Raw genomic sequence first — 19,245 nt, forward strand, 5'->3', positions numbered from 1 at the left:
TAAGCGAAAGTCTTCCTGTGCCCAGGCAGGCAGAGGGGACAGAAGGCTCTGTACCTTGGGCAAACTTCTCTCCACTCTGTAAGGGCACAGTCCCTTTTTTACCTCGGTTTCCTTCCCCTGCCTCATGGGAGCAGAGTAAACAGGTGCTCACACTTGGGCTTGGAGGGGCAGTTCATCACCAGGGAGTCCGGAGCCAGCAGCTGCTCAGCCCCTTCCCTGCTTTCAGGAGGCAGCTTTGCTCACCTAAGGCCCCTGGGTTCCAGCAGGGGGGTGGCAGGGACTGGGTTAAGTAGGAGGCCTTCTGGAGACTGGGGCAAGGACCTCAAGTCTGCACTCCCTGAGTCCCACCAGCTGCGGGGCAGGAGAAGAACAGGGTCAGCTCTGGGCAGCACCGGGGCGGGCTGGAGCTGACGCAGACCATCAAACGGAGATGCCACCCGCTTCCCAACTCAGCAGCCGAATAGGGTGTAGGGAGAGTCCCTCAGCCAGGGCTGCGGTGCCCGCTAGATGGGCGAGGCCCCAGACTGCAGGGCGCCCACTGCGGGCGGAATTCGGGCAGCGCAGCCTGAGTTCTGGAGACCACCGAGGCTGTGGGTGGTCACCTGTGTCCTGCAGCCCTGTCCGAGTGGCCAGGATGGGACTGCGCTGGCTCAGGTAGTGCCCGTGGAATCTTGCGCTGCAGTACGCTTGTCCAGCTGTCCTCCACAGGCCGCGCGCAGATGCCCACTTCCCACACCCTGGGAAGCAGACCTGCCTAGACAGCCTCTCGAAGGAGGAGGAGGAGGAAGAGGAAGAGGAGGAGGAGGAGAAGGAGGAGGAGGAGGTCACACCACCTTGCTTTATATTCCAGGAGCGGCTGAGCCCTGTTTTAAGAAGCTAGCTCTTCGGGCATATTAAACGAAGTTTTTCCTTGCCTTTTGTTAGGAAACTTTTAATCACACATAAATTAGAATTTAGGTTCTAATCGGCCAGGCATTTAACAGGCCCAGGGAAAAAGCTTCCGTTTTAAACACCGACTCTGGGGGCTGCTGGAAAACTGCCACCGAATTTAGGCAGGAGTTGAAGGTTAGCCGGATTTACTATTGTTTCCCCGGGGTGTTTAACACCCACTGTTCCCTTTTCTTTCATTTAGGATACTTTCAAAAGAAAATTCTGGAAAACACTTTGGCGATTTTTTTAAAAGAAATTTGTTTGAACCCTTTAAATTTAATCCAAAAAGATTCCTGAAATAGGGAGGCCGGAGCATTGGAGACTGAAAGCAGCTGTGTGCCAGCAAATAAGTATCATGCAAAAATACCATGCTAATAAATATCCTTTGTAAGTGGAAATATCTATGTTTAATTGCTTTTAAACTGTAGGATGGAAAACACAATTATACACTGTAACAAACCTGTACAGAAAAATCCTGAACAATACAAAACAAGTGCTAATATTTTTTTTCTTCATGATTGAATTAATTGTCCCCAAATTATGACACTGATAACCTCCCCCAAATACCGTGTTTCCTCCTCTGAAAATGCTTGAAGAGGAATAGTTGTTACCAACTGAATACACTTATTTTTGTCCCTAATAAACAGAAAATTGCATAGCTTTTGATACTGTTGTGCATCCCCAAATGCACCTTTTAATTTCATGGTTAGCTCTTAATATTTTAAAAACTAAAATTTCAGAGATACATATATGAATCCTAGTAATTATAAACACATTTTACTCATCTGATTTTTATAACATGCATTTTCATCGTAACTGTACAACTGAAAGTAGACATTGAAGTATGCTGTGTGCATGTCTTTATTCAGCAACATCTTAGACACCTTGTTCAAACAAATTAAGTGAATTTGAAAGAAACTAAAACAAGAAAGAAAAATCCTGCCAGTAAGAGAGAGAGAGAGAGAGAGAAAGAGAGAGAGAGAGAGAGAGAGAGAGAGAGAGAGAATCACAGTGTGATACAGACAAGAGGGAAGGGAAGGAAGTTCTCATACGAAAAGGGATTTATTATGACATAGAAAATGGTCACAATCTTTGAAACACACTTCAGAAACTAGTAAACACCTTAGATAGAGTTGTGCCAATTACTCAGCCCACAAGCATCTGCTTTGTCTTAATTAGAGTGGGAGGTGAATGACCACTGTTTATTTTCATTTTCCTCATTAATTATGAAAAACTGCATTTAATTCATCTTGCATAGTGAGAGATTGGCTGCGCAGATGTAAGTCGTAAGGGAAGTGGCTGTCGGTGGGCAACCTGAACATGGCACCCTGCCCAAGGGGACCCCTGGGTGGCACTGCACAGTAATGCATGCCATAATTGTAATTTTTGCCATAGTCCAAGGTTTCTTCTTGCTTCAGGGAAAATATCCCATTATAGTTAATTGGGGGAGGACTTAAGGGGCCTTCAAACTGAGGGCTGGCACACTCAGGGGAGGTACTTTCATAGAAGGATTCATATGCACTGCAGTAATTGTAGGGTTTCATGGACTTGGGATTATCAAGAGTCCCATGCCCTGGGGGAGTGGCCAGCTCAGGGCTGTGGTAGGGTGGGTAGAATGTGGAGTAGGGTGACCTTGTGTGGTGGGCAGCCTCCCCACCCTGACCCATCAGGAAACTTCTGGCGTTGAGCTGTAAGCAGCCTGCCACCAAGTTTGTAGTTGGCTGGGAAAGACCTTTGCATAAGTTTTGGACGAACGTGAGCAGATCTGGTCTCTTGCCAATCCTCAGAATTTCAGAAAGTGCCCAGATGTAATTCTTGGCCAGCCGTAAAGTTTCTATTTTGGACAGTTTTTGGGTTTTAGAGTAACAGGGGACCACTTTTCGCAAATTGTCCAGAGCATCATTGAGGCCGTGCATCCGGTTCCTCTCGCGCGCATTAGCTTCCTGTCTCCTGAACTTGACCCTTTCCAGTCGTAGTTTGGTGGTCTTTTTTTTCCTGAGCCCCCTCCTTCTGGACAAGCCATTCTCATCCTCTTCCTCTCTGTCTTCTTCCTCCTCTTCTTTCTCGGTTTCTTCTCCAGGGGCCCTTTTAATGCTCTTTCCTCGAAGGACAACTTGTTTTGGAAAGCTCTCTGGTTTCTTAATTTGTTTCTGGTCCTCACATTGTCTAGCAAACTTTCTGCACATCTGGGATTCGGGCATTACGACAGACTCGTCAAACGGTAGTGTTAACATGGTTCTTTAACCTTAATTTACCTGAAAAAAAATGCCAGCACAGTATTTAAAGTGTTTTCATTTTTAGCGTTGATATACTTCAAAATATATTTGATGACTAAATCGTTAAGACTCCGAGAGCACATGATTCAAGAACTCTTACATTAAATAAAAAATTTGAGTTTGCACAGACCAACAGTCATAAAGACATTGATCTATGCAGAAGCCTTAATTTATACAGGCAAGTTATTATCAAAAGAAAATATAAAAGAAAATACTTATTAGAGACGATCACATTTTCTATTTCTCTTGGATTTTAAACTGGATTTTTAATACACATGGAGTGGAGTTAAAGCAAATAAAAGCATGACATAATAATGCAGACTTTCATTAATTCTAATTCCCCTGAGAACAAAATAGAAGAGAAACCAATGTTTAAAACGAAAAGTGTTCTCTCCCCCTTAAGCTAACAAACTGAGGGGGTTTTGTTAGAAAAAATATTCCCCAACTTTATTTCCTGTTAACCTCAAGCTGGGAATTTAGATAAGTGACTGTAGAACATGCAGATTTAAAGAAAAGATCAATCAGATCAAATTTAAAATTGATTTTTTTTCCTGATGAGTGAAGAACTATGCAAGAGAGTGCTGCCCTCCCAGCCTCGAGGAAAGGAAAGGGGAGTAGAGTCATTCGAAAATAAAACTATAAACAAATGGGGAAAAAAAACTCACAAACATTACTGGCATTTTTTTTTTAAATCAAAGCAAATGTTGCGACTGCTTTAACATCTAAGAATCCCCCCAATGTAATTGTCTGTTTACTGCTGTTCAGCTCCTAGTGTTTTTGTTCTAAGAGCCACGGAAGTCTCCCTCTAGCTAATATCGGACAGGAACGGTCCACGGATTCTGGCTGCAATTGTGCACGTGTGTTCAGAATCCCAAATGAAAGGGGAAAATAATTTGTGTTTAAAATGCATTTTTTTTTGTTTTTGTTGGGTAAAGCAGCAAATATTTTTCATCTAAAGTCTACAACCAAATAGGCACATTAAAACAGAGACTTTTAATTTAACAATCTCCAGCCCCTCACTACACACACACACACACACACACACACACACACACACACACACACACACAATATACACATATTTGCAATGTTACATAATAGCAATGAAAGTATGTGATAATTATATCATAAGAATGAAATATGATAAGAACTTATAGATGGCAAAGAACATAGAAATACTCTAAGACAGTGATACTGTATCTTTAAATACTTGCATGCAAAGCCAGCATCAATTGAGTATATCTTTATTTATATTACCTTAGGTTTTAATTTCATTCAATAATCAGTTTTCATTTTGGATCTTCCAAATCTTTTCAGGCTGAGTGTCGCATCGTCTCCTGGAGCCTCTAGATCTGTGTGTATCTGCACTATCTCATTGATCTCTAAAAAGTGACATTGATGCCAACTGCCAGAGCTGGTACCCATGCCATCTGCTAGTGACGTCACAGGGCAGAGAGAGCCATGTGATCCTCTCTTGGGACCTTCATTCTGCACTGATCATCTGGCATCCCTGTAAGTGGGTACCAGCATTCATGCATCAACACAGGAGGTTAGACTGATAGGGAAAAAATCTGCACCAGCCTTTTACATACAGTAGGTGTGTTTCTCTTCTAGCTGCTCGGGTCTCACTGGCAATCTGTAGAAAGAGCTGTGTTAGTGATGGGTTTTGCCCTGCCAATGGTGCAACTGTTAGGCAGTCGTTAATATTCCATTCATTTGCAAGGTGGGCTTTTGTGTGAGTGAGAGAGGTTTTTGTTGTTTGTGGGGTTGTTGTTTCGCAAGGATCACCAGCTCCTCCTGGTGCATCTGGGTACCAGGGAAGGAGAGCCTTGTGTGGGAACTAGAAGCTGGGGTTGGATGCTGAAGGAAACCAAGATTAAGGTCGACAAACGGGTCAGCAAAGGGCTTCTTATTTCCCTGTTTTGCTTTATGGCATGTAACTTGTGGGTGTGTGCCTGTGTATTTTTCTACTCCCGACTTCTTTGCTTCTCGGGATTTCAGAATAAAAGATCAATTTCTCCATCTGGGGTCTGTGAAAGACATCTTCAAATGCTCCCTTACACTTGCTGCTGTCTTTTCCGCAACTTTTCAGAGGGAGTATATGCAGACAGAACCGCACACAGACCAATTGCAGAGCTACAGTGAGTCTTTGGTTAGATTTTGCCCACCGCTGAGCCACTAACTCCTCTCAGTTACTCTCCCTGATCTCCTGGTGTTTAACCTGCTTGTGCTTTCTCCCTTCAGACACAATAAACAGGAAAACCATCGCTTCCATTTGATGTTTTTCTCCCCTTGACACGTGGCAGCAGCACATTTTATTTATTTTTTAAACCAAAGGTTTAACTTCCTTAATTTTTGGAGCTTTCATTATTTTTTTTTCTCTGCCCTACTAATTTTATCCTTGCTACATTGTTTTATCTAGACCCAGATTCACTTCAGTATCTTATTGTTTTAACATCAGTGTCCTGTTCTATTTCTCCTTTTCCCTCGTTCCCCCTCCTGGTGCCTTTTTAACGAAGCAGGGCAGAAGCAGTTAAGCAGAGCTGGCAAAGCCCTTCTAATGAAACAGGATGTAAAGCTAGGGGCCATTTCTCTCCACTCCTCTCCTCCTCTGAGACACCTCCTTCCCGAACGGACATGGAATTTTAGGCACACCAGAAAATGGCAAAATATGAACTTTTGAAAAAGTGAAACAAACAAATAAAGACAAGCCGTATTGTTTGACAGTTGCACAATCTCTGGCTCTAATGTGGAAGAGCACGCTCCTGGTCTTAGTATAATTCCTGGCAGCCTGGCACGGTTAAGGCTGTGTTAGCACTTCCCTTATAAATCCCACCTTTGAAAGATTTAGAATTCGGCCGCTTTAATACACTTTGGATCCAACCAAACTGGCACCCAGGTTCAATTCTGCTCCTTTTACCCTACTCAAGTCTATCCCCTTAAAAAAGTTTGCCTGACCTTTCCTGAAAGGTTGGAGAAAAGATCGAGGGTTGACCAAAAGAAAGATGCTAGGTAAAACTACTTTTCATCTCTCTTAAAGAGGCAGTAAAAAAAAAGAGCATAAATTTAAAACACTAGTAGACCTATTAATTTATAGATTAAAATAGGTCGGTGGGCCTAGCTTGTATTTCACACTAAAACTTGTCACATCAGTCATTTTAGAATTTGCAGCTGAGTTTTACTAGTGACGTTTTAAAAGATGCACGGGATGTTTTATTTAAAAAAAATAATAAATATATTTTGTGTAGCTTTTGGCTCAACATCTAAATGTGATTTTGCATAAATACCAAGAATATCAATAGAAAGACAGATGCTGGTGTCAGTTGTTCTCGTGTGTGATTTAATTTTTAAATGTGAAGGAGGGAAAAACATCAGATTCCTGAGCTACAAAGGCAGGCAGAGCTGCCTTGGATCTCCCATGTTACAACTATTCTAAGTCCCCAGGAGCTAGCTGTATTGTATTAAAGGTGTCACAGACACAAAAGTCAAAGCCAGGAACAATCTGATTTGATATTTCTGTAGAAAATTATTACCAATGTAACACACGGGAAAGCGGGAAAGACTGATCCTACATGTGGAGGGAGGGAGGGAGGGAGGGAGAGAGAGAGAGAGAGAGAGAGAGAGAGAGAGAGTGAAAATATTGGTGGCTGTTCTATTCCGGCTGGTAACATGAAAGGAAAGCCTTTGGTAGTGAAGTAATGAAGTGATAAGGGGCGGGGGAGGGGGAGACAAAGAGTGTTCACGGATTCTGATTGTTTATTATCACATGAAACACTTAATTTTTATTTATTCTTAAAAAAAAAAGGCAGGGGTAGAGACTGACAATTGTTAGGCGAGGGTTCATCCAGGATTCAGGATGTTTATACAATAACTTTTCCAGAAATGTTCTTGCACATTTCCTAGGGTAGTTCCAGGTATGCAAATGTCTGTGGTGTCTGTACCATCCACCAGAGTGGCTCTTCTAATCTCTGCTAAGAAAGCATATTAACACCCAGGCTCCCACCAGGTTTACACACAGACACTCTCACGCCTTGGCCGGGAAGTTGTCAGCTCCTTGCTCATGTTTCCTCTCATTTCCCAGGCTTCCCTCATATGAAACTTTCCCTCTCCATATTGATTCAGTGTCACCGCTATGATTCTTTGGTTAACAGTTTTCTGTTGTTGTTTCTGCGGTCATGGAATTTCATATGTTTTGCAGTGTCCGGTGCCTGTCTGTCTACCGTTTCTTGTTCCACTGACCAGTGCTTACATATTAGTTACAGAAATAAGCTGCAGACAATTTCAACATGATTTGACTTGGATTTCTGCAAGAGAATGAAGACCCCAAGTTCAAAATCGAAGGCTCAGCTTCTGTTATTTTCTGTGCTTCCGTGGCAAAGGGCAATAGGACAGAATTCTTAGCAAAACCCCAGAACACAGATCCTTTTGTGGATGTGGGCAACTCTTAGGGGTTGGCTTTTTTTTACATTTAGGCTCCAGGCAGTCAGGAGACACATGAGCAAGCTCAGTGTAGGTCCACTGACTTTTAACTCTTTGATTTCCACTGGCTCGACATGGTTTGATGGTGTGGTAGAATATATCCTGCTTTGGAAAACAGCTGTCAGATTAAAGAAAATCATTTTTTAAAAAATGAAGCAATTCAAAAAGCATCCTTTCTCCTCTTGATTCCTTTAAGGGCTTAAAACAGACGGAACATAGATGTGGCAATGTTTTGTTCACACCCTCATACAGATTACTTAATAAACAGCCCTTTAGACTCCCCATTGTGAAGGATGAACTGCAGGGCACGGGACCTACTAGTCTCACACAAGCCCACGCCTATCAGTCTTCTTCTGCAAGCTTTTGTGCAAAGCAATACTGGGTTCTTCTTCCCAGGAGCACAGTTCATCATTTTCCCCTACAGAAGGTACATTTCATTTATTCATCCAACACGTGTGTTAGGATCATTTTCTAATTTGTTATTAAATTAAAGCACCTAAATCTATGGGCTGGAAATTTCTATGACTAAAAGACATGGGTATGAGTAGGCTGATTATTTTAATCCAGTTTAAGGGAAAGAATCAATATTTTATTAACTTTCTAGTATCACTACAAGAAAATATCTAATTTCCTTTTGGCTTTAAAAATTAGGAAATCTGATTTTTTTAAGCCTGATTTCTACTCTTTACTGATACTGAACTAGGTATTTTTGTTATATTTCAGCATATGTAATGTAATGGTTATTTAATGTGTGTGTGGTTGTGTGCACGAGTGCATGTGCATACCAGTATATCCGTGCATGAACCTACTCCACGCACACATGTGAGATATGTGTATGTGTAAAAAGATGATTGTATACAATGGAGGTCAGAGGTCAACATGGAGTATCTTCCTCTATCAATCCACATCTTGCTTTTGGAGATAAAGTCTCTCTCACTGAGCCTAGAATTCACTGAGACTCAGCTAGAGTGGTTATTGGTGCGCTCTGGGAACCTGACTGTCTCAAGCCCTCCAAACCAAAGCTGCATATGCTGCTACCACACCCAGGGCATCTGTAGGTGATTGGAATCCAAACTTAAGTCTGGGTACTAATATACTTTATGCACCGAACAGCCTCCTCAGTCCACAATCAATATTTTAAATATGGAAAACAGAAAAACACTATTTTTTTCTGTTATATTCATGCATTTTGTGAAATTGGAGCAGGCACTTTAGACAAGAGATCTTTTTGAAGATTTTTTTTCCAGAACTGCCCTGCTTTTGATAGCACAGGGCCCAGGCTGTTCTGAGACTTGTGACACTTTCATCCTGCTTCTGTCTCACAAGGCTGCTGGTAAGTGCCACTGCACAGGTGAAAATTGTACTTTTATACTAACAATTTTTAAATTGGAATACAAGGTATTAGAGATATCATTGTGGTAGTCTAGAGCATAGAGTATTTTAGCAGGCTTTCCATCCCCCTCAGCTTCCCCCACCTCTCTGCTTCCCATAACCCCTTGCTTCCTTCCATAGCCTTCTCTTACTACCTTCCTCAGCCTCTTTTCATCTTCCATGTCCTACGACTCCTGTTACCCTCTCCTCATCCTTCCTCATCACCTATTTGTTTCCGTCATAGTTTTTAGGTGTTTTATTTACAGGTGTGTGTGCGTGTGTGTGTGTGTGTGTGTGTGTTTGTGTGTGTGTGTGTAAAACAGACTAAGACACATATGAGCAAGAACGTGTGCCTTTGTTTTCATGTTACTTCTATCAATTTTAAGCTTTCAAAACTACACATATTCCTGCAGATTCTCGATGAACAAAATTCCATTGTGTCTATCACATTTGTATGTGTCTTCATCTCTTAATGGGCAACTAGTTGTTTCCATGTCCTTTCTAACTGTACTTCTGAAATCACACCTCCTGTCACGACTGACTGAGAGAGTACAGGAGTTTCTCAAATGAGGATTCTTGGATGTCCTCAAACAAGAATTCCTAGATGAAGTCCTCAAACAGCAATTCATGGATGATGTTCAAGAGGTCCTCATGCTGTCTGCGGTGCAGTGTAACTGTGCATACATGAGTACAGAAACACATTTCTATAGGCAGGTTCCCACTCGGACTCTAGGAGAGTGATAAATACATCTCACAGACCTCGGAGTGGGGCTCAGGCCTGCTCTTCCATGACTAGCTACCTGTCACACATTTGTTCTTTCATTGACTTACCTCCTCTCCAAATACTTAGCAAATAGCTATTTTGGAGTAAATCTTGACTCTTCCCTAAGGCATCTACTCTGCACTCTGTCTCTGACAGCCCACAAATAGTGTTCAAGTCAGCCCCAGAGGCAGCCAGTGTACACAGAAGCCAGACTGTGTCTATGCTCAACCCCCCAGTGACACTCTGTTCTGATTAGGTTTTACTCAACTTGAAACAAGCTCAAGTCATCTGGGAGGAGAGATCCTCAATTGAGAAAATGTCTCCATCATATTGGCCTATGGGCAACTCAGTGGGGGGGTGTTTTCTTTATCAACAACTGATATGGGAATGAGTCACATCTGGGTTAAGAAGTGATATGTGTCATGAAGAAAATCCAAACTACTTTATAGTCAGGAAGGAACCCATGTATGAAATGGGATCAACACACACTGAGTCAAGACATGGGTTACAATTACAGGTTAGTGATGAGTATTTAGAGGCACATAGGGCAGACCAGGCTGTGGTGCTGGGGAGTTGGTAGTCTTCACAGAGAGAGAGAGAGAGAGAGAGAGAGAGAGAGAGAGAGAGAGAGAGAGATAACAAAGATGCATGAAATTTCCCCATTGGAGAGGGACAGATGGCAAACACACATGGAATTTCCCTACTGAAAGGTACAGCAAATTTAGGGAAGATCTATTCAGTTGAAGGATCTGTAGTGCTCTTTGCATCTTTCCCATGGTTGGGAGGAAGGACAGGGCAGAGGCCAGAACAAGTGTTATCTTCCCTGTTTTCTGGGAGGACCAGCAGCTTTACAGCATGAGCTGGGCTCAGATCATGAAAGACTTGGTAGGTCACAGTGATGTTTTCAGACATTAGAGGACACAGTACAATGTAACATTTGCAAGGTTCACCCTGGGCTAGGGTGTGGCTCCATGGCAGAGCATCTGATCAGGATGAATTCATTAGGTCCTGGGTTTCATATATGGAAGCAAACCCAAACCCAAAACAAAACAAGGAACATAAAATGAGAAAGAAAAGTTCACTGTAGATGCTCTGAGGAGATTTGGATGGGGAAAAAAAAAGAAAGAAGGAAAAGACAGACTGGGCATGCTGAAACCTAAGGACTTTGGGGAAACTGCAGAAAGAAAAAAAGCCTCTTTTACTATCCCTCCATTTCATTTCCTCCCTGAAGCAGGAGATAAGATTCTCATGGAAGAGTCATCCTCCCTACACCCCATCAGCAAGGAAAGTGTTGTCCCTCCCTTTTATGACACACAGACACAGAAGAATTTGCAAAACAGGCTTTCCAAAGTATGATCTCTTTGGTTGTCAAAGTGATTGGTAGGGCATTAGTAAAGAACACCAGGGAGTGGATAAATCCAAAAGAGGAAGTCCTGTCATGAGTAGGCACAGCACTATCCCATAGGCTGGACACACACACACACACACACACACACACACACACACACACACACACATACACACGTCCTTCTTCCATGATGTGAGCTGTTCTGATCCAACAGAAGCCTCTAGAATCATAATCCAAACGAAATCCCCTCTTAAGTCTCTTTATGAGAAGGTAATTCTCTAAGTTCTCATCACTAGGCCCCACTTTATCCCCTTCACTTCCACATAACCTCTATAATTCATCAGCCCTACTACAGAAAATGTCAAGGCATAACTGTTTCTTGGGGCTTCTTCATTCCTTACTAGGGTGCCTACATTGCATAACATTTACTGAAGAAAATGTGTGCTTCACTCTGTCCTTTTTATATAGTCTCTTCCATGAATTTACAGTTGGTTAGTGATTATTTTCTTTGCCTACAGAATTTACAAAGACTGGAAAGAACAAGGCAGGGAGGACCATGGATCACTGAAGGCCTTAGGGATGGAAAGAAGAGGAGACACAAGGTATTTTGGTGAAAAAAATCAATAGAGTTTTAACACTGAGTTTAACAAGTAAACAAAAATTAACAGAATAGGTCTGGATTGACATAGGAATGTTTTTATATAACTGACGATGATGATGATGGTGGTGATGATGATGTTAGCATGATGATAATGTAGTCACTAGCAATATGCCCATTGTCAGGATGATTGTTCCACAAGCATATGTTCATACCATCACATGGTACATACAACTTCCCCCATAGGAGACTATGAGACCTAATCTATTTATTTGATCAGGGATACTAAGGCTTGAAGTGGGAAAGTCATAGTTTAAACACGGATATCTCTGCCTACAAATCCCATTTTCTGACACCTTATAAAGTTAATAGTTGACACCTGACATGATGTTGCAGCTGGGAATTGAGATAAGATTGTGGGTTCAAGGCTACCTACCATGGGCCACCCCACAGAAAGGCCCAATTCCCTTTGGTTCAATCCAAACCAAACCATATCACATTAGATATAATAGAAAGACTTAACTTTGAATCCATGTGCAAAGTCCACAAAGAATGCCTTTATTAATGCATCTAGTGAATGAACAACTACATGTTGTCTTTTACATTTGTGTGCACAGGTGAGTGACAGATTGTTGGGACATGAAATCATCTTTCATCATAGTGCCCATCATCATGACACCAAAGCTTGACGGTTGAGAGGAATAGAGGCTTGAGTTGCTCATTTATTCTTTCCTTTCTCTTCATTTCCATTAAAGCAATAGGGTACTCAGGGCTGGGTGCTTAAAATAAAAGAGGTTAGTTCAGTGTACTATTTCAGATGCATAATACTAGCCCTGGCTAGGACCTTATGGTGAATGGTACCACAATGGCATGAATACATGGGAGAGGGAGAGATCATATTGACAGATGGGAAGCTAAGAGCAAAACTCAGGCTTGCTCTCATAGCAACTTGCTGTCTGAAGAACCAGGTCAGGAGCCATCACAACTATCTTAATCTCATGTGAGGGCTATGCTGTCAGCCTACTACCAGGCCTCCGGTTCCTAAAGGGCCAAGCACCTTAACATGCAAAAGCCCAATTCATTATTCGTCTTTTAGTATTTTGGACTTCTGGTTGGTTTGCTCTATTTTGTTAGAGAATCTCATCTAATTACAATATATTCTTCATTTGTGTTTTAAAATAGCAATGCCAACCCACTGTTATTATAACATATGTGGCAAGTTGTTGTTCCTGGGGTGGTGATAAATTTGAAGTGATCCATTCACATCCTTGTGGGTTGGAATTAATTGTTCTCTTCTGATTTCCCACTTTATTTTATGCTTCTATTACTGTGGTTCTCATAATTTGCTTTGTAGTAGCTGTTTGCGAATGCATCTGTCGCCTGTACTGGCCTGGATTTCTATTTGTTCGTTTGCTTCACTTTGTTTTGTTGTGAGTACATCACACAACACACTACATTACATAGTAGGGATTCAGTATATATTAGCAGTAGAGTCAAGTTGACCAGTTGTAGTTATGGCGTATTTGGCTGCAGACTACTTTAGAGCAATGAGGCCCATCTGTCAATCAAAGCTGTGATCTTTGCTTCATTAGCACTGGGATTGAGCAGAGTCAGTGACAAAGAGCTACATGCCCTACATCCCATTGAATTAGATTGTAGATTATATAATTCTTTCAACTAAATAATCTACTGTGGAAAACAAGAGTTCTAGCTTGGGACAGTACAGACCCATGATTCTACCCAGTCAGCCTATGAAATTTGAACCCAGCACTGGTGGTTCTTCTTCCCCCAAAAAGTCTGATCCGGAACTAATTATTTCCTTAAAAAGTTGGAGCAACTCTTTCACTGAGCAGTTTGCATCCCATTTTGGCCACCAGTATTAGTATAAGATCCAGTCTAAGACAGTGACTGACACATGGCTTCAAACTCTCTTATTAGCCAGTGTTGCTTTCTGGAAGAAATGCATCATTAGCCTTTCTATTCAAAGTTTAAGCACTCCTCAGGCTGGCTTCTCTGTTATTGGCATAATGTGAGTTTGGCATGCTGCAAGGGAAGATAGCTTGTGTTTGGTGGTTCTGTTTTCTGCAGCTCTCTGTGTGGAGGTAGACATGGTGGATGAAGGAGAATACTGTCCCCCACACACTCCTCACTGTGTTGGTTATTAAGCTGCTCAGAAATACATATGTTTAGTTGAATAATGAGAGTGAGAGGCAAATAATGTTCATAATGTCCTCTGCTTTACAAACAACCCGCCTTCCAGAATAACATCTCTCTTACAAGCACTCCAGGCAGAGCGGGTGCTGAAAAACTCAGTGAATGAGGTGAAATAGAAAAGCAGATGTGTTACACATCTGGAATTAAAGGCCAGGCAGGTCATTTGAAAAGGATGTCATGACCCAGTTGCAATCATAGCTTGTCTAGTATGGTCAATAAATAGAACTTGATCCCTTCAGAACTCTCTAGCCTTTGGGGCATTTAAAATCAGGCAGACATATTTACTTTCTTTATATTTGTTTTTGAACTATTAGAGCCTTGAGCATGGCAGATAGTCTCCCTCACTACTCTAGTTTTATTTTGTATTTTGAGACAGGCTCTCACTGAACTTCTAAGACAAGCCTTGGGCTCTTCTCTCTCTCTCTCTCTCTCTCTCTCTCTCTCTCTCTCTCTCTCTCTCTCTCTCTCTCTCTCTCATCCTGACTAGGCTTGAACTTATGATTGTTACACCTTACTGCAGCCTTTGAGCAGCTGGGATTTCAAGCTTGTATTACGCAATGCAGTTCTCACAGACACATTTCCAAGGCAGCAGAATGGTAATGTACTGCAATGTCTAAAGTGACCCTAGACATTTGTGGAGCTGATGTTAATGAAAACACAGAGCAGCCCTGGGGAAGTCCTGATGGGATGAACATTGCAGCATCGATTTTCTACACTAGGAGAAGCAGATGGAAAAAGACATTCTAAAGGGTCTCCCTATGGCCTCAGGTGGGTCACTTATAACTAATTCCTTGGAGAACAGAGACTAGGTCTTATCTTTTATGTTGAAACTTGAGATAAAAATACATGAAGAGTAGAAACTGAATAAGGAAATATTTCTAGTAAAACTGAATTCCTGGGAAGTCCAGAATTAGAACTTATAAGGGCTTCATGGGCCTCTTCTTGAATAAAAAAAAATAATAAAAATTTCATTTTATGCTTATATTGGTGGTGTAAAAAGATAATTCAAGCTTTGTTATATTTACTTAAAGAAAAGCTTGGGAGAAGGATTAAAAGCTATTATGGACCTTGACATTGTACTATCAAAAGGGTTAAAACTATTATGGATCTTGGCACTATACTATTCCTGTTAGTAAAGTGGGGTCTCATTTGTCCCTGGAAATAGGGTGTGATGAATAACACTTTTAAATTATACCTGGTTGAGAATCATACTTTTGAGCTTCGGAGGGACTTGGATTAACTTTGGACATAACTGTCTCCTCCAAATCTAGCTTCCACAAGTTGCCTTCCCTCCAACTTTAGAAGCACATGGTTGGAGATGATGACAGAATGGATTGGCAGCTAAAACAGATGGACAGACTCAGCCAATGAAAATGCAGAGCACCCAGCTAGATTTGAAGTTTAGCATTGTTTATATATGGCACAAATCCTTAATAAAAAAATGAGCTACTCACTTGAAATTGTAGACTTAGATTTTTATTTTTCTAAACCTATCTTATTTAGATTCTTGAACACTTCAACCTCACATCTTGTCCACTGACCGGAGGTAGAAGAAGAAAGTTTTTAGGAAAAGGAGTTTGTGGGCCTGTTGAGAAGTAGTTCTTTGAGGGCAATTCCACTCTCCATTGTCAGGATACCAGCAGTCTAGACTGATAGCAGATAGCAAATATGAATCAGTAGCAGTGGCTTGATCCAGCAGAAACCTCAAGGCTCTATCGAATTGGCTAGAATCAGCAGAATACCATGGGAAGTTCTTCGGTGTGTTTCTCTCTATAAAGTGAAGCCCATTGAAGCCTAACAAAGCCCAGCGAAGCATTGCAAGGCATAGCAATGTAAGAGTATCCTTTCACTGTGTGTGTGATTCTATTTATACTCTTTCCAGGTATCACATGACCTCTCACCTGTCTGCCCTAGCAAAACATACTATCACAAGACAGCGTCTACATCACGGGGCCTCTCACAAGACAAATTCTAGAAAAACACTATGTGACAGAACTTGAGTTTCCAAAGAAACCAGAAATTTCTACTTCATGAAATTCCATCTTAACTCAGCATCTTTACCTGGCAACTCTGCTTTTGTTATTGTTGGAACCCAGGTTGCTTTTTACCACTTTTCTGATGAAGATTCTGTGCAGGTGGGTCTCTAATGCCCATTCATTTGGATTCTCTCATTTGTTGGTCTTTCATGATTCCCCAGAGCTGTGGGTGTTAGAAGCCTTCTTTCCCCAAATTTACATAACTAACTAAATGGTGTACTGTCTCTGAGTTTCTGGTGGGACAGCAAGGTTTTTTTGTTTTTTTTTTTTTTTTGGTTTTTGGTTTTTTGAGACAGGGATTCTCTGTGTAGCCCTGACTGTCCTGGAACTCACTCTGTAGACCAGGCTGGCCTTGAACTCAGAGATCCACCTGCCTCTGCCTCCCAAGTGCTGGGATTAAAGGCGTGTGCCACCACGCCCGGCTGACAGCAAGTTTTGATGGAACATTTTCATGGCCACCATAAATTACCATGTTTTCCTCTGTGATAAATGTAAGGAGTGTTTGGAGTTTCCCTCACTGGTTTACTTTGCTTTCTTCTCCTTTGTGCTTATGCATGACGCCACCCACCTTTCTCTCTCATCTCAGTGTATTCACCATCTGCTCCATAACTGGGGTCAGCTTAGCCAGGGCTGGAGTTCTCAGTGTTAACTTACCTTACAGGAAATCCCCTTTTTTGCCGGATAAAGGGCACAAGGCAATGTCAGAGCCGGCTAGATAAACATAGCCCTAGAGCCAAGAAAGATGTACTGTCCCTCATTCACTGGTACTAAAACTTTCAAAATGGCCAGAAAAGAGCATAAAACCAAGCTCAAGGGCCTTTTCAAACTCACAGATGGAATGTACTAACAGCCTGTGCTACTACAGTGCTGTCATCAGGGTGGTAAAACCAGGGAGTCTTCGCTCAGAAAAGCCTTAAGGAAATGCCTAGACTGTTCATGGGCATTATTAGAAACCTAGAGGCCATAGAGGAAATGAGATCACAGGACTAGACCCAGAGGTCACAAGACATTTTCATATATTTTTATGGATGTTTGCTTGATTTTGATTTTTTTAATCTTGATTTTTGTGTATTTTTGATTTATCAATTAGAGCAACACAACACAGTGGGTGCTATAACATGAGAAATTTATTTCTCGTGGTTGATGGACTAGAAAGTCAAAGGTCAGGTCCAAGTTGACTTGTCCCCAGTGAAGGCTCTTCCTATCCCTGGTTGGAAGAGAGCTGCCACCTCTCTGTATGTGCATAAGAACTTTCATCTCATCCTGTGTGGGAAGAGAAGCAGAGGGGAAAGAAGAAAGAAGAAACAAGAAAGAGGAGAGATAGTCTCCTATAAGGCTGCTAAGAAGGCCCTGTCATCATGTCATGGATTTTCAGTCACTCCCCAGAGCCCCCATTGGAAAAGTGATCGTAGCTTCAGCACAGGCTCTCAAGAGGACTCAACCATCCATCCAGGAGTCACTTACATCTTACAAGTGTTGGGTGATGCTCTGCTTACTTCCTTCAGTGACCAGTTTCACTGTCATCACTGAATCTAAACAACGTATTTTAAAAGAGACATGTTTTCTTTGTGTGCATAACTCACATAGAGATATATATGTGCATACACAGATGACTATATAAATATGTGAGTAAATTCATAAACTATAAAATGTATCTATACATTAATAAATAGGGCTTGTTGGAAATAGCTTTCAGAAAAATCTAGAAATATTATTCAAGAAGATTTCAAATAGAAATGGAAAATGTAAGGTAATGTCTTGCTATATTGAAAAGTATATTTATATTATTCTTTGTCTCAAGGAAAGGAGGTTTCTTTTGTTTTGTTTTGTTTTTTAAGGGTTCTTTCCAATTCCTTTGAAACTAGAATTACAGGCAGTTGTGAGCCACTTGGCATGGGTGCTGGGAACCAAACTTAGATACTCTGGAAGAGCAGCAAGAGTTCTTTACTGCTGAGCCATCTTCAGCCCAGAAGGGCAGACTCTTCAAACCATTTTTTGAAATATATGGATACACACATTTTGTCTGCTAATTCATCTGTTTAATATATTTTGTTGTTTTTATATTAAAAGTTGACACATTTATCATACTTTGTGTGTGTGTTTGTGTTTGTGAGTGTGTATGTGTATGTGTGTGTAGTTTAAGACTTGATAGCCCACATTTGCTTTGAGCTCAAGGTAATCCCCCTGCCTCAGCTGCCTCAATGGTGGGATTATACACATGTGATACCACCCCCAATTTTAATCATATCTTCTAAAGGAGGCTCGTCTTATTTAACAAATCACAGCTTTAACTATTTTCTGAAGCTTCTAGACCACAGTTGGTATATTGTTTGATTTTTTTCTTTCTTGTAGTGGCCATCTGTTTATACGTGCCAAGAATATTTTGGAAAATAGTCTTTTCTTTTGCAGATGAGCCTCTTGAAATTTTAGCCTACATGCTTATCTACAGGCCTTGGACAGAGTAAAAACTTCCAAGATGACAGGTTAATCGGAGAGCCCATCCTTAACAGGGCAGAAAATTCTGTTTGGAAACTTGAATGTTTTAGGTATCATCACCCAACCTAAGTATGCACTCTGCAAGTCAACCAGCAAAGGGGCTTGCATTCTACTGTGCTTGCTGAGCTAGAAGCATTGCTCGATCTGGGGGTACAGCACAGTCACTCTCCAGGGCAGGCGGATTGAAAAGAATATAATGTATAGGGGAGCCAAAACACAGAGCAGAACAGGCATCCAACGCCAGTTTTGAACATCATCAGCACTGGATCATGACCAAAGAAGATCTATATGAACTTCAAGTTATTGGTGTCAAAACATGTTTAAAAGAAAAACTCTGACCTGAGTTTCTGCCACTTAATCAATAAGAGTTCCCAAGATCGGGTGCAGTACATAGCAACTTCAGGTCTGGAGATGAGCGACAAAGTCCTTGAGTCAGTCTGAAGACACAGAGGAACTAGGGAGCCTATACCTCTGTCAGTCTCTTCTGCTGTGCTGTGTCCCAGGAGGCCTGCATTTGTTTGGGTAGCATCAGAAAATGTTCTTAATTGGTGCCTATTTGCTGTCCAAGTCCACAGCTAATGTCACAACAATCATATAGGTATCTGGGCAATTTTATTTATTTATCTGAAACATTAATGCTTAAAAATACATTTTACACACACATGCACACACACACCATTTGAGGTAATAATGTCAATAGCCTTTAACTATCAAATATAACCTCATTTTCAGGC

The 19,245-nt window shown here is 41.4% G+C and overlaps 1 protein-coding gene and 1 long non-coding RNA gene across 2 annotated transcripts; one reads left to right on the forward strand and one right to left on the reverse strand.

Annotated features, from left to right (window-relative positions):
* Positions 1-1,318: 1,318 nt before the first annotated feature.
* On the reverse strand, positions 1,319-4,763 carry Neurod6 (neuronal differentiation 6). The gene is made up of 2 exons (XM_021165745.1): positions 4,464-4,763; positions 1,319-3,185 (listed from the first exon to the last, which is right to left on the reverse strand). The coding sequence occupies exon 2, from the start codon at positions 3,162-3,164 to the stop codon at positions 2,151-2,153; it is 1,014 nt and encodes a 337-aa protein (XP_021021404.1). The 5' UTR covers positions 3,165-3,185; positions 4,464-4,763; the 3' UTR covers positions 1,319-2,150.
* Positions 4,764-8,066: 3,303 nt separating this feature from the next.
* LOC110295859 lies at positions 8,067-18,074 on the forward strand. Its single transcript, XR_002378117.1, has 3 exons — positions 8,067-8,112; positions 11,686-11,769; positions 17,108-18,074. It is a non-coding gene; the product is annotated as an uncharacterized LOC110295859 (long non-coding RNA).
* The last annotated feature ends 1,171 nt before the right edge of the window (positions 18,075-19,245 follow it).

Source organism: Mus caroli, chromosome 6 (assembly GCF_900094665.2).
Source record: "Mus caroli chromosome 6, CAROLI_EIJ_v1.1, whole genome shotgun sequence".
Lineage (NCBI taxonomy): Eukaryota > Metazoa > Chordata > Mammalia > Rodentia > Muridae > Mus > Mus caroli.